Raw genomic sequence first — 23907 nt, 5'->3', positions numbered from 1 at the left:
CGCCTGTGCCCCCTTTTTAACAAGATGGACAAACGCCATGTACTAGTAATTCTTCTATGTCATTCTGCAATTATGTGATCATTTTTGCAACTGTCAGTCCATTAGATGTGGAGATCTCCTCTAGTGTGTTCCCATCTGCTCTCATCATTTTGTTGTTCCATTTTTCACGCCTCAGTGCCTCTGAATCAGGGCTGATGCTTTGCTGCAGCCTTCACTGAAACTGGTTTTGCCTACCAATCCACTGCATGCCTCCATCCCCTTCTCTATTCATTGTTCACATCTCTGCCCTCCCTTGCTCTCGCGCTCAGCATCACTCCCTGGGAACCCACTTTTTTTCTCTCAAGTATTTCACGTTGCCTTTGCCCATATCTCCCCCTCCCCATATTCATCCATGTGCGCTTATTCGCCTCCGATACTCCGTTTTTATGTGCATCTCTACTTACTCGCGTAGCTCCCTGCACATCAAAGACTGTGCAGTTTTGCTCGAGACTATATCTATTTTTTGCACCTATCACGTGAGTGGATTTTTTTTGCCTTTTGTAATCACATTGTGGGTATTTTTCTTCCTTTCGCTGCATAATCTAGTGCGGATTTGTTAGTCTGTGCAGAGATTGGCTGATGGTTGAGGGGAGTGTGAGTGGATGTTGCTGGGGTTAACATCAGAAGTATCTCAGTGATGGTTAGTCTCAGGTAATCCCTGTTAGCAGATTAATTGTCTTTGTGTTCTTGTCATGTTGTTTGCGAAGTCGCTTGATGGTAAATTGAGGAAGGGCTACAATGCAGCGATAAAAAGTCCCTCAGGGGTGTCTCCTCAATCTTAATCCCTCTCTCTCTCTTTCTCTCTCGGCTCACACTGAGAGCCACTCTCTCTCATCCATCAACACAAGCACCTCTCCTGTCACAGACAACTAGACACTTATTGGCTTTTTAATATTCCACTAAACGCAAGAATTACTGCCCTAGTTTTCTTTTGGTGTTGACATTTTTTGTGGCTTGTTTCCAAGCCATTTTTTCAGGAGGATGTTTTTTCAAGAGCATCAAGCACTGATGCCAGGCAGTATACCTCTTTGAGTGGGTAAATATTTCACGGACACCGGAGAGGAGAAGAGACAGGAGTCGAACCTCCAAACAGCCGTTAGAGGTAATTACCATTGTTTCTTGTCATATTTATTTTATGTGGTTGTATTGTTTGTGTGACTGCATGGATGCACGATGCACAATGCAATTAAGCCCCCTGTGCAGTGGAATGTCTCTGAGTATATTGTGCCTGTTCCTGTAAATGAGGGCAATGAATGTGTAGGAGCCAAAGCTGATTTATTCTCGCCTTCACAGTGATCGTGCCTGTGGACATATCGAGCATAACAATGATGTTGTAATGGTTTCATGAAACCTAACGAAGGACTAACAGCTCTCCTTATCTAACGTGTCATGTGGAAGTGGCAGAGGCTGAATGATGTGGAGTTATCTGAACAATGGTTACTTCGTCAGAAATAATGCAGCATTTTTCACCGTCAAGTTCTGCACCCAAGGACTTGTAAAGGCTCTGAAACGAGGCACTCACCTATGTTTGACTCAGCAGCTACATCATAATATATCATAATGAACCTGACATGCCTTGCCCAGATAAATCATGTAAACTCAAGTTCAAATGTGCAGACGTGGGATTTAGATAAAATGTCTGACCATTCTTGATGTAGTATCTTAAGAGGCATTAAGCTTGTTTGAGGTTATTTTATGTGGTAGTTTGTATCACACGGAACAGCTTTTCCTATAAATCAATATCCTTTCACTTTCCCCCAGTTATTAATGCATGCATGGTTTTGAATGAGGACAGGTTACATTCAGACGAGCCTTCTACTGAATAAGTGTCTCAAAATGGATCTTTTCTCTGTGTTCACGTCACTGTCTCATTTATAGCATTAGCCTGGACCACATTACAGATTCTTTTTTATTTCAAAAGTAATTATTAGCATAAACCTCTATATCATCGGTTTATGCTTAAAATCACAATATTTTGTCAGTACTTTTATGTAATGATAAAAAAGCACCATGACATCATTTAAGGATGGACCAAAAAAAATGAAATACTGGCTGTAAATATAGAACAATATGTTGATTGCCTGAACCTCATTGTCACACAGCAGTCCTATCACCTTCATGCTATGAGTGTGTCAGCATTTTATCGGTCCAAAAATCAATGTACAGTGACACCTACTGACTACCAAGTCGTTATTAAAGGGGTTTGTTTTTTGTTTTCTTTTTCGTTTGAGCGGCCCATTGTTGAAGAGACCAAAAAAAAACATTTTTTTCACGTTGTGCCATCCAATGTAAATGATTCATGATTTAAAATCCAGATATGACCAGAGTGAGCATTTTAATCAGTCCAGCAGCAGTGACAGCTGAAAAACGACCTAATATAATAGTCACATGCTTTTCCAAACAAGTTTATAGAAGTCTGATATTACAGGGTCAACAGCTTTTATACTGAGACAATTAAACAGAATATGTAGTTGTTTGTTTGTAAAGAATATAAATAATTGCAGTGTTGCAATTGGCTAAATGCAACCATTCAAATTGCAATTGATTGTGCTGCCCTATTACAAGAAACAATTTCATATTTATGTAGGATAAAATAGGGCTGGACGATATGGCAAAAAAAACGTAATCACAATTTATTTATTTCGTCATTGATAAATCTCGAATTTCAGCTAGATTTTTCCTAGTAAAAGCAAATACATATAACTGATTCATGAACTTTTATACAAACCTCAAATACTTTCCCCCAGCATCATTTAACACACAAAAGTCTTCCATAATCTCAGACAAAACTCCAAACCCAGATGCTAAAGAACTGCGTGTAAACCTGGCGATTATAAAGTCCCATGATGAATGAATGCACTTGTTGAGGCAGCTAGTAACACTAAAAACTGTTGGTGGAAATATCTCAAATTGTATTCAGATTTATAGATAATAATATTGTAACAAAAATAAAAGATGATTACTTGTGCTATTTCATGAAATCCCTGCTGGTTTTGACTCTTCGAAACTACATCCATCCATCATTAGTGACTGACGCCTCTCGTTTTACACCACTTATTGCACATTTTTAATAAGCAAATGGAGCTTTGGCACTGATTTGCGTTGTGCCAGTTGGACTGCTGGGACCATGGAGGTGAACAGGCCTGTTGTAATGGGCTTTGGAGTGGCCCTGTCTGCCCTGTGGGGGAGCTTGTTCTGTGCCATCACCAAATAAATCTGAGAAAAAAAAAAAAAAAAGGCTGTTTGTCTGGCCGCTATAACGCGCGGCTCAATCAGAACTCGTCTGGAGTCACTTGCGCTTTTTCCACCCTTTATGTCATTTGTTACAGTGCTGCGCCTGTGTACACGATGATGAGCTGAATGTGATGTATTCAGTGAACAGCTGCAGTGATCACAGATGTTAGACTCAACTAACTCCGCAGCAGCGTCAACACCGAGCCATTATTGTGCTTAGAGGGACAGACATTCAAAAGCCCTTTCTGCTGTGAAAGAGTTATAGTTTCTCCTTTACTGTTCCTTATTCGCGGCAGGGGTGTGTCTAAGGGGTGGCCGAGGGTAGCACAGGCCACCCCTGGAGTCTGCAATGCTACTCCGGTAAACTGAAGGTCAATAACAAGTTCAAATCAATTTCTCACTCAATATACCTCCAGATTACGAAGTGCGGTAGTCGTAAACAATAGACATTATACATTATCTTTTTCATATTCGAGTCCTGGCCCCAGAGTCATACCTATTGGTCATGTTTATAGTAGTTTTTGTGGTAGGGCACTGGAAAAAATGCCATCTTATCTTAGAAAAATTGGTTGAATTGTGCTTGAAAAAGACTTTTAATGCTGATTTTGAGTAGGTTTGGACTTGTCTTATAATAAGATTGCCAATGGAACAAGCATTAATTTGCTTAAAATAAGAGAAATTAACTTGAAGGCTTAAAAAAAGACAAAAAAAACGTGAAATGAGACAAAATAGTCAAAGATAAGAAAAATCTTTCAAAACCGTATCAAAATCAGCATTAATAGTCTTATTTCAAGCACAATTCAACCAATTTTTCTAAGATAAGATGGCTTTTTTTTCCAGTAAAACTATTATAAGCATGAACCATTGGGTACAACTCTGGGGCCAGGACTCAAGTCTTATTTCGAGCACTTTTGAGTCATTTTTGTCCAAGATAAGATTTCATTTTTTCCAATGGGGAAACCGGCGCACTCGGAGGAAACCTACACAGACACAAGGAGAACATGCAAATAATACATAGATGTATAAATAAATAGACAATGCTGGTTTCTCACTGACTATATGGAGGAAATGACCAAAAATAATAAGAAAAAACAAGACACTAGGTCAAACAATAATGCATTTTCACATCCACCATCAGCTGCATGTTTTTAATAAACACAGAGCCCCTGAGCCCCAGCACAATCTGTGATTTACTCCCACTGTCCGTATTGTCAGGTTTAAACTCTGGCTGACATTTTAACCTTTGCTTTGCTGCTGATAGCTTCTCATAAATTGTGGCCCCATGTTGCGCTACAAAGTCCCTCTTCCACATTCACTGCCTTCAAAAACACACTGAAAACTCTGCTTTAACTTACCGTGTGTCTTTTGTTTGTTCTCTCGTTTCTGTATTTGTGAAAGGTTTAAAAATACTATAATGGAAAGCGCTGTATACGTGTGTTTTTCCATTAATTGAGTGATAATTGCCATCTGAGAACCTCTGTTAAGGCTACCAATCAGCTGATGAGAGGAAATGCACTCCTATTTCTCTCTTCTTCCGCCCGCAGCGTGGAGGAGGGGACCGGTGGCAGAGGAAAAATGGCTGCCATGACAACGGTGCCCAGCTACAGCCCCTCGTTGTGGGTGAGAATGTGCCACGCTCTGCCTCGGCTGGACTTCACCATGACGATGAGGGACAACTTCTTTGTCCCCGACAGCTGGGAGTATCAGCAGGTAACTCGCACCTGCCACAGCTGCACGCTGGGAGGGCAACACAGCAGGGAATAAAACAGAAAACAATTCCCCTGGTGCATTTTCAGAGCGGGTTCATTCACTGCAAGCACATATACTTGAATAACTTTTTGCAGTAATAGTACTTCTTTACTTCTGTGAGTAGTTTTATTTTACAGTCCTTTTTACTTCTACTTGAGTAACAAAGAGTGGCCAAAAATATTTATTCTAGTAAGTGTAATATTCTGTAGATTAATTGTACTCAAGTAGAAGTATAAAGTAGTGGCCCAAATAATGACTCAAGCAAGAGTAAATAATAATGTGAGTACTGAGTAACTGAGCGTAAAAGTCTGATTTATGTTTCAGTAGCGTCATAAATGATGAGAAACATAACATAACATAATAGCATACAAAAATAATCATTATGAAAAATTAAGTAACAAAACAAGAAATACATTTATTTTACAGGACAAAATGAGGATTTATCACTGAAAGATTTACTCACAGTGGCACGAGTTACATTATTTTTTACTCAAGTATGAGTGCAGATACTTATATTTAATATTACTCAAGCTTGAAGTAAAAAATAAAACCGCAATAGTACAATTAGTTAAAAAAAAGTTAAGTACATGTAGGCCTAAATGTACTTGAGTAAATGTAACTGAGTATTACCCACCTCTGCTCTTACTTACTTGTGTATTTTATACTTCATATTTAAGTATATTACATACAGTAGATGTATATCATACAGTGGAAGTGATTATAAGGCTGACCACTTTGTACTTATTTTAAAGTATTCTTGAGTAAATATTTTGAGTACTCCACCCAACTCTTTATCCTTATATGTAAATAGGTAAAGTTTATTTATAAAGAGCTTTTCACAGATAAAAATCACAAAGTGCTGAAATAGAACAACATAAGAAACATCACAAAACAAATAAGAAAACTGAAAAATCCATCAGCCAAAAGCTTTCTTCAATAGCAAAGCCTTCGATTGCTTTTGAAAGAGTGCAGGGCCGAGCACACGGAGGGATCGGGACCTCCCCAGGTTTTAAGACGAGTTGTTGGGATCTTCTGGATACAGATGCCATTTGTGTGACTTTTTACCATTTAGAAGATTAAATAATTTGTTCTAAATCAGTAAATGCCATGGCAGTCCTCATTTCTCGTCACTTGAGAGCCACGGATCGGTCGCACTTCTGAATCTATCACAATCCACGGTCACTTAGTTACTTCAAGAGGTAATTCGAGCTGTGTACTTCTGCTGAGAGTTCACACTTCATTGTAATTGGGTAAATCTGTCTGCCGCTCAGTTCGAAAGTGACGGAGCCTGATGAACGGGAGGAGTGGGTGGGGAATAGTGGGATGTGTCTGCAATTTTTCAGCGTAGAGTTGCAATAGAGAGAGAAAAGCTCAGGCTCATCATATATAAAAAATCACCACAGCTATATTAAATGTTTTATGTCACCCACCTGTAACTTTACACCAGGGACATGCCGTGCAAGGCTTGATAACTAAAGGCATCCAAATCTTGTGTATCTATCTGTGTGTTTATTTGGTCTATGTTACTCATTAAAAACACAACTTTACTATTTGCCTTTCCAGACACCTGCGCACACAGCATTGGCACACAAACACCCATTCCGACAAGTCATTGATAAAATGTTGGTTATGGGCCAATTTAAACAGAAACGTTTGAGAAATCGTTTGTATTGAGCAATGTTATACTGGGCTACAGTGATCAAGTGGCTCATTAAAGTCTATCTAAGCATATATAAGTCTAGATGTAATGGTCTAGTTAGTACTTTTACACTAATTTGTCAGAGCCAGTGCCTTTTATCACACTGTAAACTGGCCCATAAAGCCCTAACGTTAACAACAATGTTCAGTGCAGTGAAGTCATTTACGGTCTTTTAAATATTCCCAGAGATAGCCTTTTATTGGCCTAATTATCGTATTGAACTGGCACTTGACCCTTTAGTAGCTGCTGGGCTCATTTAGGTCGCTGCCTCACGTCCACATCGAGTTTTTATACCCTGCCTTACATTTTATGAATGTAAATGAGCGTTTTTTGAGCCGAGAGATTTTAAGAGGAGCGTCATCCGCGGGTCTCGAGTGTGTCTGTGGCTGCAGATAATACTGCTGCACAGGTCGGGCTGCGCAGTTGTCGCAATGGATTGTTATTTGAGTAAAATCCTTGGCAACTGAGAAAGAAAAGCCTGGAACATGCCAACCACCTTGTATTGTATAGACCCTATGATTTTATATAATGTTGATTAAACAGTTAATACTTCAGTCTTCTCTCAAATGTTAAAAGCTCCAGACTGCTCACTCATTCTTAATCTTAAAACATAACAATTGCAATACTTTTCTAAATCCTGCAGCCCTATGCTGAATCCAAGTCTTTCTCTATACTCCTTATTTATCGTCCAGTGTTTCATTGTCATAGGCGCCATCGTATACTTTTACTTTATAAGGATATTACCAAAATAGCCTTTTTGTAGTTTGCTAATTGTGACGATTCAGATTCAGTCTTTTTCTTCTTCTATTTGTAACTTTTAGACAGTATATAAAAAAAAGAAGTGTGTGTCGCCACAAATTGTCCTGCAGAGGAAAAACAAAAGGGAGAACAAGAGCAGAGAGGATGAAAAAGACAGCGGGAGAACGAGAGTGAGTGAGTAATGCGTGGAGGTTGCAGCACAGAATAGCGGGCAGAGTGGCAAAGCCAGCATCGGTGGGACAGAGTGAGAGAGAACGGCAGTGAATGTATTTAAGTAGGTCACAGATTATTAATAGAGATTCAGTGGTGTGGGTAGAAAGAAAGGGAGAGTGGGGGAGAGGGAAACGTGGGATAGGGAGTTCAGAGGGGATGGGTGCAGGGGCAGTGCTGCTGGGTGGAGCTTTAGCCGACTGGAGGTGAAGCCGAGGGAAGGTGGACAGACGGATGGATCAGAGTTAATGCTGGAGCTATGTATCGCAAAGTGCATTTCAGTAATGTTGACTTTGTGACAGAGAGCCCGATCAGCAGCAGAGATGGACACGGCTTAGCGACATGAGTGTTTTCTCATACTTATCAACAGTTTCAACTCTTAACGTTAAATTAAAGTCACAGTCAGAATTTCTTTATTTGCCCAGAATGAGGAAATGTTACAGTCGAGCATCCCCGGCCCCGAAGAGAAAGGGAATTGTTGCAAACATATTTTTTAGTGCCCTTGCGCTGCACAAGAAAAATATTGGGTAACACTATGAATTACAGCCCAAAAGTTCCATGTCTACAGGTAATAAGAAAGTAATTACACTGGCCATTACACATTTAAGTGCAAGATGAAACAAAGGTGTAACAAAGGTGTACACCATGTTGGTGTATGTATAACAAAGGCATACAAGGTGTAGTAAAGGTGTAATAAAGGTGTACTTAGCGTCTCATTTTAGATTACAGCCCGCACTCGCGTGTAGTTGCACATTAGGTACGGTGTATTTGTGCCGTTAGTTATGTGGAAATTTCTTCAATTTATAAATCTTTTTAAAGGTGGCACATCTATATGACGGCCAAATCACCTGCAACTGTGTACGCCTGGTTACACTTTATTAAACCTCGCACTTTATTTGTAATTACCTGTACTTACATGTGTAGTTACTGATTCTTGTTCCCTGTACCTACACATGGACCTCACGGGCTGTAATCTAAAGTGTTACTGAATATTGACATTAGGTGAAACTTGAGCTGGACTTATGTATTATGTGCTTGTTTAGATTAATTTAATTTTGAAGACTTGATTCATTGATTACATTTCCGTGGACAATAATTACATGTATTACTTTCATTGTGGCCATACCGCCTTTGCCTTGCCCTATGCAGAGGATTGGCTGAGTGTGTTAACTTTATGGGAGACTTTGAGGGAATATCAGACTGGGGCCGAGGGGAGAGGAGTGTGAGTGAGTGGTGAGTGGCGTGGCTAGGCAGCCGCTTTTCCATCATTCTATCCCAGGGCAAATGTAGTTTACTGCAGCAGAGTATGGAGTGAATGAATAATCCACACAAATGTAAGGCAACTTTGCGTGTCTGGAAAAATTACATATAAGACTAATGCATTATTATGTTATTATTTCAAAAAGGTCATTTTGATAAAATGTTACTCTATTGGCAAACTCGGCTTGAAAAAAAGGAAGTAAAAATAATACGTGTTAAGTCGGGCTCATCAAGCTTGGAAAAATGTCTTATTGCTATTGTTGCCATTGCAATTAGATTTCAAGCTAGTGCACATCCAGGAGCATGGAATACAGAGAAAACCTAAACTAAACAAGAATCATTTCAAAACATTTATTTATAGGGATCTAATCTACATTGCTAGCCGGCTTTATACATAGGACTGGGTACCATTAAACAATGCCACTATGGAATTGGAAAAAGTTTAGGTACGACTGGTATTTGAAAAAAATGCAAGTATTGTATGCAATTACCAGGGGCAGCATTAAAGGAGGTGACTTGGTTGTTTCACTTCAAATAAATGAAACAAATGTAGAAGAACTAGTCTTTTATGGAAGGAATGAACCTTATTTGATGGTTCTCTAGTATATATTTTGTATAGGTTTCAAATAAAGTATTGTTCAGGTATCTGATCAAGTACCAGTACAAAAAAATGTAATGATACCCAGCCCAAGTTTCACATAAGACCCCATAGAGAAAGGTTGTTTGGGTTGCAGAGGGAATGGTACTGTCTTGCGATTTGCAATACAAAGTAAATATGGATAGGCTACACTCTGCGGTGTTGTCTGCTTCTTGGATGAGAGGCAAAACGTCCTACACTTAAACTACAAAGTACAGACGACAGCTCCAGTGCCACTGAGAGCTTACACAAATAAGTAAATATAAACCAGTCAAAACAAGATTTTGCGGTGTGATTCATAGTGCCTTATTGAGTTACTGCGTGTTCCAAAACCTGTGCTATCTCAGCCTCCTGCTGCTATTGTGGGGGCGCGTCAATGTTGCCAGATTTTACAGCTATCATCTAAAAAAAACTGCATTATTTTTCTGATTTAATTCCTCACTGTATTTTCCCCGTCACTATCCCCACAGACTTTGCTGATTTTATCCAGTTTCTCGGCCATCGCGCTCGTTATCTCCCTGTTGGTGGTTCTGTCCTTCCTCATTCACTACTGCTGCTGTCACCGTGGCGACCGGAGTGAGGGATCGGAGGAGGAGGAGGAGGATGAAGATGGCAGCACGGGTCACGGTTACAGCGGGAAGAAGGGGCGCGGCATCTGCTGTGTCACATGGGTGGCGGTCGCGGCTGTCACTTTGTGCTGGTGAGTGGAGCGTCGAAGGTCCCGCTCTATACAGGTTGCGTTCACGACTCTCACGATTGCAGATGGACGGCATGGGGGGGGAGGGGGGGAGATAAATGATATATGATATATGATAAACTAAAGAAAAGGGTTTGCAATGAGTTTTGGACATGGATGGGCAGTGAGTTCTAGAGAAATGTGTCATCTTCATCTAAAACATACCAGGGATTTAATTGCTTTATGTTGGAGGAAGGGGCGCAGCAACTGCTGTGTCACATGGGTGGCGGTTGCTAATTATTATTAAAGAAAAGCATTTTTGATCAAACAGTCATGAGTCCCTTCACCGCAGTCTCGAATGTCACTGGACCATTGACCACGGACAGTCACATGGCTCCTCTGAGTTTGTCATATGAAGATGATCTCAGCTCACCCACCCACTGTTCGTCTCCTGATCCGGTGACTGACCACGGAACATGCAGTCATCATCAAACCCACAATCTGCATCGCTCGTGCACAGAAAAGTTTTGATATTACGCATTTGTGCAGAAGAAGAACCAAATCTTTGTGTAGTTTAAGGCTGTGGTCTTTTTATTGGAGAGTACAATGATGGCTTACACTTGTATTGCGCTTTACAAGCCTGTGTTAAGCTTCTCAAAGCGTCACACTGTAGTCATTATTCATTCACTCCATACTCAGCGGTGGTAAGCTATGATTGAAGCCAAAGCCACCACAGGGGTAGACTGATGGAAGCGAGGCTGCCAATTTGACCATCACCAACCACCCAGTCTCACTCACTCTCTCATTCATTCTGGCCTATTGTACATGTTTTTAGTGGTAGAGGAAAGCGGAGTGCACGGGGAGGACATGCAAACTCTACACAAGCGCTAACCGCTGCACTACTGTCCCTGCCACAAATATTGTTCCATAATGTAATACAGGAAAATAGTGGTGCAGTCCTAGCACTGGCAAGTTAGTACTGCTTTTGTGCTCTTGAGCAAGCAGTTCACCCTACACGTTAGATGAGAGGTTAGCGCTCTCACCTGGGTAAGATATCCGGCCTTTCTGTGTGGTGTATGCCTGTTCTCTCCATGTCTAATTGGGTTTCCTCAATCAATTTAAGACATGCACAAAGGCTAATCATCTAGGTACTCCAGACCAAACCTGACCCAGGATTGCACTGCGGTCGCCCACTGCTCCGGACAGGCTTCCCCAATGGTCTTGAAAGAGGGATTAAGTGCAGACGACACCCTTTTAATATGTCCTCCTCAGTGTAAAAAAAAGAGTGTGACAGAGTGAATACAAATGCTTTGAAAGGCTTTGGGTATCTTGAAAGGCCCTATGAAATATAAAGACATTATCATTTGTGGTGAATAAGATTGTGCCACTTTATGACAGGATGCATTAGACTGGGATGTGATTTCAGATCTGCCTTCCTTCAGAGAGCTATGGACACATTTTACATATATACAACTTATACAACAGATTTTTGCACTGGGCACCACAAAAGTGCTGCAGTTTGGTTCATACGGCACTATTTTGTCTGGAGTTTGGCCTTTGATGCAGTCACTGTGTATGGCATTTGAAACGCAGCCTCCTAGGACCGCATCGGGTTTGAAATGCAAAGCACACACACGGACGCAGAAACAGACGCACATTTCTCCCTTTGCCTCGCTTTCTAATCTGGGTCACATACTTTGTGGGAGATTGGGTCGTACCATTCCCCTCTGAGTCGAGGGGATTTGACAAACATCTGGCCTCTGCCTTAATCTGAATATTTGAATAACAGAGATGTGTAAACGTGCCCCTATGTTTAACGTCGCTGATGTTTTCTTTGCGGAGCTTAAACCATTGAGAGCTTGGAGTTCTGCTTTTTGCCCCTCCCCTCTTTACCCTTACCCTGCGCTGCACTGTTGGTATGCTCATATATAAATCCCATCCTTACAGCTCTATATCCCTGTGCCACTTATAGGTTGCGTTTATGTGACATCAGAACATTCGACACAGTGCCTATAGTTTCTATGCCTATGTATTAAGGAGGACAGGCCAGAATTCTATGGTAGAATTTGCCTTTTCACTGGTTTATGGCAACTATCTGTAATTACCCAGCCAATCCACATGAAACACAAACTGGCACAAAGGTCAAAGACTTGTCTGTCAGCACAAATGAACAATGGTGAAACATAGTTGACTATAGTGCTGGCTTTTTTCAATCACATGGGCACGATTTATTTACCCAAACAATGTTCTTTTCTTTGAATATCCCTATCTATTATATAGTTGTGTACCCTCCTGCCCTCCATCCGAAATGATGACATAAGTTTCTAGACTGCCGTGAACGCAACCTATCTAAAATGTACTTGCGCACTGAATTAAACATTACATGCATGTCGATGTCACACACACACACACACACACACACACACACACACACACACACACACACACACATGCACACACAAACCGCTGCTTGCACGCGCTTCATGTTTCTTTTCATCCCCCCCTCCCTTTTTTTTTTTTGCAGCGTTGCCATTGGCATCGGTTTCTATGGCAACAGCGAGGCTAACGATGGGATGTATCAGTTGACCTCGTCTCTTCTCACAGCCAATTACACGCTCGCTTCTATCGATCTGCTGGTGAGTGCTCTCCCCAAAAGCACAGTTTCCATGCGCCAAAATATCTTCCCCGCCATGTGCATACAGTGAGTTCAATCATTCTCCTTTGATCCTCATTCCTGTTATTATGTTGATGTCAGACAGGCTACAGACTATTTTCATTTTTTTATTTTTTTTATTAAGGGCTGGGTACAATCATGTGAAATGTGTAAATATTATCATTCTGTTTAATTCATCTGTATGAAAGTACCTAAAAAGTCTTGTTTAGGTACTTGTGCTGTATCCCCCCTGAAAAAAAATTAAAGGCATCCAGCCCTTTTGTTATCATAGGTATTTTAAATCCACACTCAGATGAGGGGAAATTAATGCAAGATACAGTACCACAGGCCTAACACCGCAAAGCTGTGATTGAGAGCAATGAAACAGGTTGTTCATTAGATTGATTAGATTTTCTACTGTACATAACATTTTTTTTTTAACAACTGCAAATAAATTCATGAGTATATTGTTTCAGTTTGCTTCATGATCTTCACTCATGCACAGTGGTGTCTGAGGCCACTGTATGTGAGTGTGAGAGCGATGGATGCACAGGGAGACATAACCTGGACATTATACTGCCGTGGTCTGAAAGTAGAACGCTCACTCCTGCTCTATCGATTCTGCTCTGTGGTCAGACAGTGGTTTGTCAGACTGCCTAATGTCTCCCTCTCACTGTGTCAAAACAGATATTCCCTATTCCCCAGCATGAGTCCACAGTGATATTCCATTCATAACACTTTCCCAATCAGATGAACGAAAGAGCTGCCAAACTCTACATGTTTGATTTGTTTATTGTTCAGACACATGTGGATGACATTTCCTCAGTTGGTAGACTGTTGTTGTGTCCTTGGGCATGACACTTATTTTGTCTTACCTCCTGTGTTTGTGTAAATGTGTGAATGGGGAAACTGTTTCTTGATATAAAGTGGTGCCAAATAGTGTTATAAATTAAGCTTTACCATGAAGCGCTCATGCTAAAAAGTGTGAATGGAAATGTAGAATACTGAGATTTATCTTTGACCAGGTGAAGGCGAAAGCTAATGCTGAAGCTAATAGCGGTTGTACTGTTTGTACCCAAATAATAATTTCCATTTGACCATAAGAAATGAATAATATAGGGAGAATCTCAACGATTGTCATCAATTAGAAAACCCTCTTGAGCAAGTGTTTAGACGACTCTGTGACAGTCTAAACAGAGTGCTCCTTAAAGCTTCGCTCTGATATTGTATAAAGTTCTGCAGAAGTTGCATTATTTGCAGTAACTTATCCAGCTGAAAGCGTGCCATGCACTGTGGTTATCACTAAAGTACATTGGCTCAAGATCTAAGATGGGAAATACTTTCAGATCTCTATCCCCACAACACCACACTCACTTTGCTGAATGCCATTTGTGAGCGTCATCATTTGTATTAAGTGGTTTCCTCACCACTTAACAACGCTGACTTCTGCCTTTTCTTTCTCTTTAGATCTCAGACACAATTAGCGGTCTGCAGACCTCCATCGCAGGCCCTTTGGCCGGGATGGAAGAGCTGTTCACGGGGAGTAAGCCCTTCCTGGTGTCCACGCGGAACTGTCGGAGGTTGTCTGAGAACGTGATCAACTTGCTGTCCTCCATCTCTCTGGCCCGCTCCACAGTGGAGATAGTGGGCAACGACAGCAGCACAGCAGGGGCATCCATCATCCCCCTAACACCTGTCCCGCCCTCCGTGGCCCCCACCGTGGTGCCCTCCAGCGGCCTCATGCCCAGCCCCTTCTCTCCAGGCTGGGCTGCCAACACGCTCATGGTCAATGAGGACTACAGGTAAAGCACAAACCAGTGCAATTTAGCTCATCAAATCCAACATGTTTATATACAGACAGTTTTCAACATTTGAGCAAATATCATGGTTCTGCGAAAGACTCACTAGTTTAATGCAATGGCTACCAACGTACGCCAAGGGGTAAACCGAGTCGTCCTGTGTGCGATCTTCTTTTGTTGCGATCTTCTGAATTTAGGGGTTAGATGATTTAATGCAGTGGATCACAAATTCGGGGCTCCCTGGGGGGTTTCGAAGGTACTGCAGGGGGGCCCCAAAAGCTTCTTCAAAGCAAGTACATTGAAAAAAAAGTTTACATTTGTAGTGTATTTAACCCACAGACATTGCCATTTGTTGTACCATGGTCAGGGTGAATACTTGATTCTGATTGGTTGGAGAGTGTAGGTAAAAAAGTGTTATTGTATACTGTAATTTAAATTATAGTAAATTATTATTATTTTAGGGAGGGGGCCGCAATGCTTTGGTCTTTGGGAATAGATGGTTTAATGTATTGTTGCAAGGTTTTCGAAAATGAACATATAGCTTGTACCCATGACCCTCATTGTCATTGCAGTGTTTTATGTTGTTGGAAATGCACAGTTCTAACTATTACCATACTGTATATTTCACTGAGGCTATCAAGGTAACACGGCTAAGATGTAAATATTTGTGTGCATTTGTTTGTTAGGTGGCTATCATACGTTCTGCTGCTGCTCTTGGACCTCATTGTGTGTCTGTTCATTCTGCTGGGACTGGCCAAACAGGCTCGCTGGCTCCTCATTCTGTAAGTACTGACCTCCAAGTGTGATGTGATATTTGCCGTAGCACATAAAGCCCTGTCCTTTTAACTGAGGGACATGTCTGCTCCCACAGGATGACGGTGCTAGCCTGGCTGGCCCTCTTCCTCAGCTGGGGCTCTTTGGGCTTGGAGACCGCGACTGTAGTGGTGAGTGAACCTAACACAAAACATGTTCATTAGGCCCCAGATCTGGAGATGCGGTCCCCCAGTGCTACTGCAGGTTGAAAGGTCAAAAGTAAAGGACAGTCTTCAAACACAAATTAAAAAAACACAATGATGAAATGGAGTGAAGCACAGAGAGGAGAGTTGGAACAAACAGCATAGACATTAGTGGTAGAAATGGAGCTTTAGATGGCAACGTGTCGTGAGTTTTTGTAATTTCTGTGTCTATTGTACTCAAGTGAAAAGAGCTAGCTCCAAGGGAACGCCGCAGTCATGGCAGAAGACCAAAAAGCAGAAAATAGGGCAGAGATTAAAGATTCAATGTGAGTGTGTGTGCGTTTCCGAACAGCGTGGTTCTTGTGTGCGTGTAAGAGGTGGGTGTTTGCTTTAAGAGGTAAATATAGAAGATGAACAGGAGTACAGAGAGAGAGAGAGAACAAGGCGGATAGAGAGGAGAAGTGCATTTCATAATCACTAACCTGGTACAGAGGGGCATTGAGCGATTTGCTTCTTTAAAAGGTTGGCCGTAAGCAGAAATAAAACATTTGCAGTGCTTGGTATTGTGTTTTTGCTGTTTTGCACTCTTCAAGTGGCTTGTTTAGATGGTGCACTCCTGCAGAGGGCACTACTTTGGTCTGAGAGGAGCGCGTGTAGTGCTAAGTGGGTAGCGATGCCACACTTCAGTCTTTCAAAACAGTTACCATATCAACGTTATGTAAACTACAAACTTTGAAACGAACATGTGCGGTATAAAAAGCAGGGAAGATGCAGTATTTTGCTTCTACAATTGGCAGTATTTTGGGTGAAAAACGACATAAATGGCGAAATAAAAGCATCGTTAATCGCATTTAAAGGAAAAACTATTCTTGACATCTTTAGTGAAGTATTTTTCGTGGCTGTTTTTCTGCTCTGCCGCCCTGTTTAGGCATCTCAGTGTCATGTGGGGTTGGCAGGAGATGTCCCAAAGCCAGCGGGTCCACATAGAGACACTCTGTCCCTGCTCACTCACTGCAGACAATGGGCCGGTTGTAGGCTCTGGCTGCCCTCCTCTGCTGCCTGATCAACACTCCTCCCTCAAGGGCCAAACTCTCGAACGAAGCTCTCACTCCCTCTTCTGGCGGGGTCATTTTCTCTGAAGGCTTTTCATTTGAGTAGCGCCAGATTCAGGTCAAGAACAGGCTATACCATGTTTAAAATAGGGCTGAATCAGGTATCAAACCATGACTTAAGAAGTTCTGGTTTAGGGTGAGGTGTACTTTATCACTTTATCTGGGGCAGCCTGTCAGGAGCAGCAGGCGACCACATTGAATCACCCGGGGACCCATCTCCAGATCTTGAGACAGACTCGCAGGAATATCTGGCAGGAATATTAGGTTATTGTGCATGTTTACTCGACATACTCGTGTACTGTCTGCCAGTGCAACCAGTACCACATTTTTGAATGGAAAAAGTTGTGAGCTCCATGAGAAAGCAGTACACAGGAAAATCAGGGCAGATCGATTGTCGCCCGGCACATGTGAGAGTAAGTGTGTCAGTCTGTCAGTGGGCCTCAGCGTATTGGTGGCTCCATTAAATACTAAACTAAAAACATGGACTCTAGAACTGGGTTTGATATTCCTCTGACAAAAATGCCTATTGTTTTTCTTCATTTTACTCTTTAACTTGCGATCTTCTGTGATAAAATATGTTTTTTTTTTAATGTAGTGTGGCATAACAGGTGTGTCTGATTTCTTCTGGGGATTGTTTTTGCCTGTGCCTGAATTTTGTTGTATCTTTTTGTACAATGACAATTAACGAAACTTAACTTAAATACTAAAGCCTCATACAATATTGGGATGTCCGAAACACTGCAATATTTTATCAGTTTTTGTCAACCTAATATACAGTTGACTAAAACATCAGATTATATCAAGTTGTTTTGTGTAGCTCAATATCACAACGGGAGTTTCCTCACAGGTTTTACTGATAACGATTTTAATGTTGATTCAATAATTATTACAAAAAAGCATTTTCCACGATGTAAATGTTAATACGATAATCAGAAAGTATAAAGAGCCAGATTCAGTGATACAACCCGTATGGAAATGAACACTGACTCTTTCACAATCCCGGCATCTCTGATAGTTAAAGCTCAATGGCTGGACTCTGGAGGTTCTTAGCTTTTAAATGAGGAATGGCTTGTTGGACATACAGTACATACAGTAGTGTCCTCAAATTCAGCTCCTTAATCCGAACCACTAAGGGGGTGATTTATCAAACCAGGGGCTAAACGGAGAATGTAGGCTGAAAAATAATGTTATTTTGTTAGAAGGTTGCACCGTATTTACCATTTCATATTGCCTGTATTTCAGTATTAGGGCCTCAAATCCGATATATAAATGAGAGAACGCTGTGTGAGTAAAGAATGATCAAATGACTGTGTATCCGTTTTTGCTCATACTGCTTGTTTTGCATGTCTGGTAAATGAGCTCCTCCCACAAACATTACCTTTAAGGAAGACTTAAAGAGCATATGACACATTAGACACAATTATATTGAAGCCATGGCCATGTTTATAGTTTACCTTCCTTATTGGACACGATAGGAAGTGACATAGATGAAGGACAACAATTTTACCTTTACCTATGTCACTTCCTGTCAGCAGCTTAATTCAAATTCAAATAAAAATCCCTTTTCTGCCCAAGATTTCTTTCTTTAAATTGCTGCTTCACTGAAATAAAAATAATAATCATGCAACTGATGTCTCCTTCTAATAAGTCATATTATCAAAAGCATTAAAACTTGTCATATGAACTTTAAAGTATAAGTAAGCAGGGACCAATCTTAGGTCCTGATGCAACAATTCTAATAATCAACCAGCCCCAAGCCTGGTCTACATTTGCACATTTACATTACTATTTGTAGGTGAGACGTTTTGCACAGAATGCATTATTATATGTTGTTAAAAGTAGATTACAACAAGCCTAAGATAGAATAATATTAGATTAAAACGTAATGTCAAATGTATTGTTTTTTAATCATCTCTTTTTTTTGTCTCTCCACCCACATCGACAGGCGCTCAGTGACTTCTGCTCAGATCCAAACTCCTTTGTCCTTAACTCCACGCAGTTCAACTCTGGCACCAGCGCAGGTACGACATTATTAAACGCATGTTTTTAACGAAGTGATGTGAAATCCTCTCTCGACTAATGTGTCCTGTTGCGCCTCAGATGTGCTGGACTATTACTTGACCTGCAACCGCCGAGCGAACAGTCCGTACCAGCAGGTAATCAAATGAATGAAGCTGCTGATCGGGGAGGAAGTGTTGTCTTGCGAGTCTTCATCAGCTCATGTAGTTCTGTTGGTCTGCAAGATCCCAATAGTAAACTTATGTACACCGAATAGCTTTAAATTGCCTTTATCAGGTAACTAAAGCTATCTGCTTCTCTTGAGAGTTCACACCTCACTGCCTTACTGTCACTCACTCACTCACTCATTCACTCAGAGCATGACCAATAGGAGAAGGACAAGCTGACGCCATATGTCTGTGCTTGAGCGTAGAGCTACATTAACCCCTTACCCCCCGCCTTAACCGAGTGCACTTTCTCTAGCTTGGCTTTACCCAAATCTGAAAGCTTCTTGAAAAAGTGTCAAAATGGCAACAAAAATTTGGTGAAAACATGGATGAAAAAGCAACAAAAGTGACAAAAATGTGATTAAAGAGTGATTAAAATGTGATGAAAAAGTGACAAAAATGTGAGAAAAGCAATAACAACAAATGTCAAAAAAGTGACGCCAATGCGGCAACAAGGTGAGGAAAAAGATCGATCTCCATCAGTTATGTAGGTCTTAGCTTTCAAATGAGGCGTTACTCTGACCTATAGGCTGTAGCATTTTAGATTTGGGTAAAGCTGAACTGGAGAAAATGCACTCGGTTGAGGCGGGGGGTTGAGAGGTTAAAGGGCCCTTATCATGCAAAATCAACTTTGTTGATGTTTGAAACATGTTATGCTGTTAAAACCTCATCAAAAACATTCCTGAGTGGTGTTAGCTGCATATTTCAGTAATCCTCAATACACAAAATGCGGCCTCCATAGAGTAGGCCTACGTCAATAGGTAATTTCCATGATGTTTCTCTGCGTTTTTTTTGTAGATTCCAACAAACTCTATCCTTCAACAGGCCCACCTTAAGGTACCCATAGGCCCCGGGGCTTAAACAGAATTGTAGTCCCCCACCCTCCTCAGTGCGAACCCTTACCCTAACCCTAATGCTAACCTATAACCCTAACCCTAACCCTAAATCCCACAAAAACCTTAACCCTGCTACTCCTTCGTGTATCCCTCTGGGCCAGGTAGGGCGGGCCTACTCTAGATACACATATAGGAGCGGTTAGTCATGCCGCAAAGTGAAGTGATTGACATGTAAATCAACAAATCAACTTAATTCTGATAGGCCCTTGACTATGTTAGGCCCCTGGGCTCCAGCCCCTGCTAGCCCGTTGGATAGGGTGGCTCTGTCCTTCAAACTGATTAGCATGTTAGCTGGTGCGTAGCGGTTAGAAACGTAACATTTGTCAAGGAAGTGCGCTTTATCGTAACATCAAAACAAGCATTTAATTCATAATAAAAAAAATGTCAAGGCTAAGCGCTATGTGCAGCTGTTTTTGATTTGCTCAGACACAGCGACCATAGGATGCACATTTTCATGAGACAGTTTTATGTTTAAGATAAATAATTCTCATTTTAGTTGCTGACCCAGTCTCAGAGGGCGTTGTCCAACATCCACACACATCTGTCAAGTCTAGACAGAAATGCCCTGCCTCAGTTCCCCAAAGCGGAGGTAAGTTAACGCGCAAATGAGTTATCAGTTTTTATAGTTTATGGGTCGATTAATGGAGCATGTGTTACAGAAATCACTCCGGGAGGTCCAGCAGATTCTGAACTCCACAGAGGGCAACTTCCATCAGCTAGTGGCGCTGCTTAATTGTCGAGGCCTGAACAAAGTATGAAGCACTCTTCAGCAAAACCAAGTTATGTGCACACTCTGTATTGATCTTGAGCATATTCTTTGTTGCAGGACTACATCGACTCATTGAAAGGCCTCTGCTTTGATGGGATGGAGGGGCTGCTCTACTTGTCGCTCTACTCTTTTCTTTCTGCCTTGGCTTTCACTGCCATTCTCTGTTCTCTCCCCGGTGCCTGGAGGAGCTTCCCAAGGTGAGAAAAGTCCTATAAAGTCTGCTGAGATAATTACATTAATGAAGTGAGAGGTGTAAAAAGAGTCTTGCTTTGCTCACACACTTGTCCCTCCCTGTCCTGCAGTGAGTCAGAGGAGTATGAAGACTCGGACAGTGAGAGCGAGGACCCCTTCACCTCTCATCAGGCACGTAGACAGACGTCCTCGGGGTCTCAGCGAGGGGCCACTGCCCCCTTCTATAATTACCCGGGGTCTGGGTGGACACCCCCTTTTTCTAGTGCGCCGCCGCTCCCGTGAGTAACACCGGCACTCAGACACACAGACAGACAGACTTAAGATTGACCTCCTTTATAAATGCAACACACGACTGCCCTGTGTTTGAATATAAATCAGAGTTCACATGTGCTTATCCTAGAACTGGTCCTTTGGGCACCCTTTTCACAAATGTAAGGGTAGGATAGTGTACGAGTCATACAGTTTAGTCACACAGTCAGATGCATGCATTTACTGCACATTCTTCATTATTTACCACAAACAAGGAAATACATTTCACTAGAAAGACCATGTACTGTTTGTTTACATTATAGTCAGCCTTGTAAAGCTGTGGTAGTTGTTCAGGCTCAGCACATGCACTGCAGACAGACACACAGACACACATATGAGTGTAGGCAGAGAAACAGACACAGTCCAGGTCTGTCTGTCTGTCTGTGTGTCTGTCTCTGGTCTGTCGGTGATTTCAGGACAGACTCAGGCCGCTCATTGTCATTGTCAAGGCCTCGCGTTTAAACTCCGGCGCTGTGAGGCTCAGGGTCAAATAGGTAACCCTCCCAACACTGTCCTCCATCTGTCCAGCTCTATCTTCTGCTGCTTTTTGCTGCTACTGCTCCTCTTATTTTCCCCTCTTTTACTTTCCTAATTATATGCTTCCCATTTTAACCTGAAATTTCAAAACTGTTTAGGTACTAATTAAGGAGTATCTATTTCTGACTAAAGTTTTGTCACTCCGCATTAATAAGAATAATACATTCACTTCCTAATAAGTATTCTATCAGCTAGGATCTTTGCATTAGGATTCACACAAATGTATAGGACATAGGAAAACAACATTACAGCTGCATTGGCGCTGGTGAGTCACTCTCAGGCTGGAATGCATGTTATTATGTTTGCTGAACTGCTTGAGCCAGAGTGCTGCTGTTTCCTATTTAGTTTTATCATGCATCATGCATTCATACAATCCTCAATTATAGCGTAATTCTAATCGATCTCTATCCTTCTCCCCTCTGGCCCCTGTTACCCCATGGTTTTTCCTCGCTTTTTTTCTTGATGTGTCTTGCCCCGATGCCCCTCTCCATCCTCACTCCTCCTCTTCTGCCCTTGTCTCTCTCTATCTTTATACAGGACTCAAAACGTTTCCTCCAATGGCAACCCTGGCTATGAGAGCCTTCCCTTGACTGACAGGCAGTCCCCACCCCCCTCTGTGAGTTCCTCTGTTCTTGTGACACATACAATCTGTGCCATTTGGTCGCTGCAGCTCCAATGTACTGTCGAATTAATCAGACGCAAATGGACAAATGTGACGGCGAGGCTTAACTCTTTGTTTACGAACACTCTTTTAAGAGGTTTATTTATTTTCTCTCGAGGCAGGCTGATTTGAATTGATATAACAGCACACTACGGAATAACCCATGATGTGGCAAACCTCATTATAATCCTCTGCATGCTGCAAAATGCATAGTTCAGCAAGAAACAAACAAACAAAAACAAAACAAAAAACGTAAAAAGACATATTTTATTCATACATTTTGCTGAATAATATCTCTTTTTTTTCTCCCCTGTCTCTGGACCATTCTCTCGGACTCTGGAAACACAGTACTCTCCCAGCATGCTGACTGGATACGGGGGAAGTCAATCACACCCCAACCCCGCCCATTCGAGGAACTTGTATTCACGTTGATTCTTTTTATTTGTTAGGAATTGTATAGAAAAAATGTTTAGTTTTCATATGAATGGACACTTTACTGAAAAGAAAACTTACTAATCTAAATAAAAATGAATGCTAGATGTGACATCTATGATGCGTAACATCAGTACTGTACCACTGAGTATTAAAAAAGCACTTAATGCAACAGGACTGCTGTAAATGTTGAGGAACAGTTGGTCTGAAGTGTTTACCCCTTGTCTGTGAAACTTCTGTGTAAACTGTGAACAGTGATGAGGCAGTTCAGATGGTTATGGCGTTACTGCGTTGTATTTTATATTCTTTAATATACCAGTACCACCATTTTATTTTTACGTTTTATATAAATATTGTTGTAGAAAAGCACTGCCACTTAGCAACATGACACTTTTTTTCTGTGAATGGTTATGCAGTTTCCTCACTTGGTAATTTTTATTTTGTTACTTTTTTTATAGGTGGCATTTCTGTACTTTCCTTGTATTTACCTTATGGTATTCTGTATATCTCACTGTCTATAATATCTATATAATCATGCCCTTTCAATAAAAAAATATGGGGCGAACACGTCCCTGGTTAAACAATGAAATGGAGAACTCCAAACAGAAAAAAAAAATACAAATACCATACAATGACAACGGGTACACAGCAATATACTTTGCTACTGGCAATGCAGTGGCCCTACCGTAACTAGCAATAATCACTATATATAGCATTGGGTTCTGAAACTTCTCCAAGATGTTTGTGTATATATGTTATGGTATGTTGGAGAACTCATTGATTCCACCCTCTCCCTGCCAACTGACCTTGTTAACCCTTCGATTGAGTTTGTAAGGTATTATCAATGCTCCTTTTGAATGGCATCCTTTTACACTCAAGAGTCTAATATATATATAAATAAAAATAAATTAAATAACCCGAAATTCAAATGATTTCTATGTCTGAGAATCACAACAGAGCACCACAGGGTTACTCAAAACACGACGTTTAATATAAATACATTTCAAATATCACCAAGATTAGGCTTACGTCTCATTCACTAGTGTCAACCACAGATAGTGCCTCTTTGGATATGCATAGTTTAGTAGGAGAGACACCACAAA

At 41.2% G+C, this 23907-nt stretch overlaps 1 protein-coding gene across 4 annotated transcripts; it reads left to right on the top strand.

The window, feature by feature from the left end:
• The first annotated feature begins 191 nt into the window (after nt 1-191).
• Nucleotides 192-23437, top strand: ttyh1 (tweety family member 1). Of its 4 annotated transcripts, XM_079560959.1 has the most exons (17): nt 192-515; nt 600-690; nt 1005-1141; nt 4818-4983; nt 10058-10287; nt 12788-12899; nt 14384-14718; nt 15402-15497; nt 15587-15659; nt 18729-18804; nt 18884-18939; nt 20401-20493; nt 20564-20656; nt 20731-20870; nt 20976-21143; nt 22249-22327; nt 22721-23437. In XM_079560959.1, the coding sequence occupies exons 4-17, from the start codon at nt 4849-4851 to the stop codon at nt 22802-22804; spliced, it is 1770 nt and encodes a 589-aa protein (XP_079417085.1). In that variant the 5' UTR covers nt 192-515; nt 600-690; nt 1005-1141; nt 4818-4848; the 3' UTR covers nt 22805-23437. The 4 variants fall into 4 exon arrangements, with proteins under 4 accessions (XP_079417085.1, XP_079417086.1, XP_079417084.1 ...); XM_079560960.1 differs by lacking the exon at nt 600-690 and having other exon boundaries at nt 1017-1141; XM_079560958.1 differs by lacking the exon at nt 600-690.
• Nucleotides 23438-23907: the final 470 nt, after the last annotated feature.

This window comes from Gobius niger, assembly GCF_951799975.1.
Source record: "Gobius niger genome assembly, chromosome: 8".
Taxonomy (NCBI): Eukaryota; Metazoa; Chordata; class Actinopteri; order Gobiiformes; family Gobiidae; genus Gobius; species Gobius niger.
This window is presented reverse-complemented; position numbering and strand designations above follow the sequence as displayed.

Coding starts and splice junctions, on each gene's coding strand:
- ttyh1 (XM_079560960.1), top strand. CDS start 4,849: ATGGCTGCCATGACAACGGTGCCCAGCTACAGCCCCTCGTTGTGGGTG. Junction 12,900..14,383: donor TCGCTTCTATCGATCTGCTG/GTGAGTGCTCTC, acceptor CTTTCTCTTTAG/ATCTCAGACACAATTAGCGG. Junction 15,498..15,586: donor GCTCGCTGGCTCCTCATTCT/GTAAGTACTGAC, acceptor CTGCTCCCACAG/GATGACGGTGCTAGCCTGGC.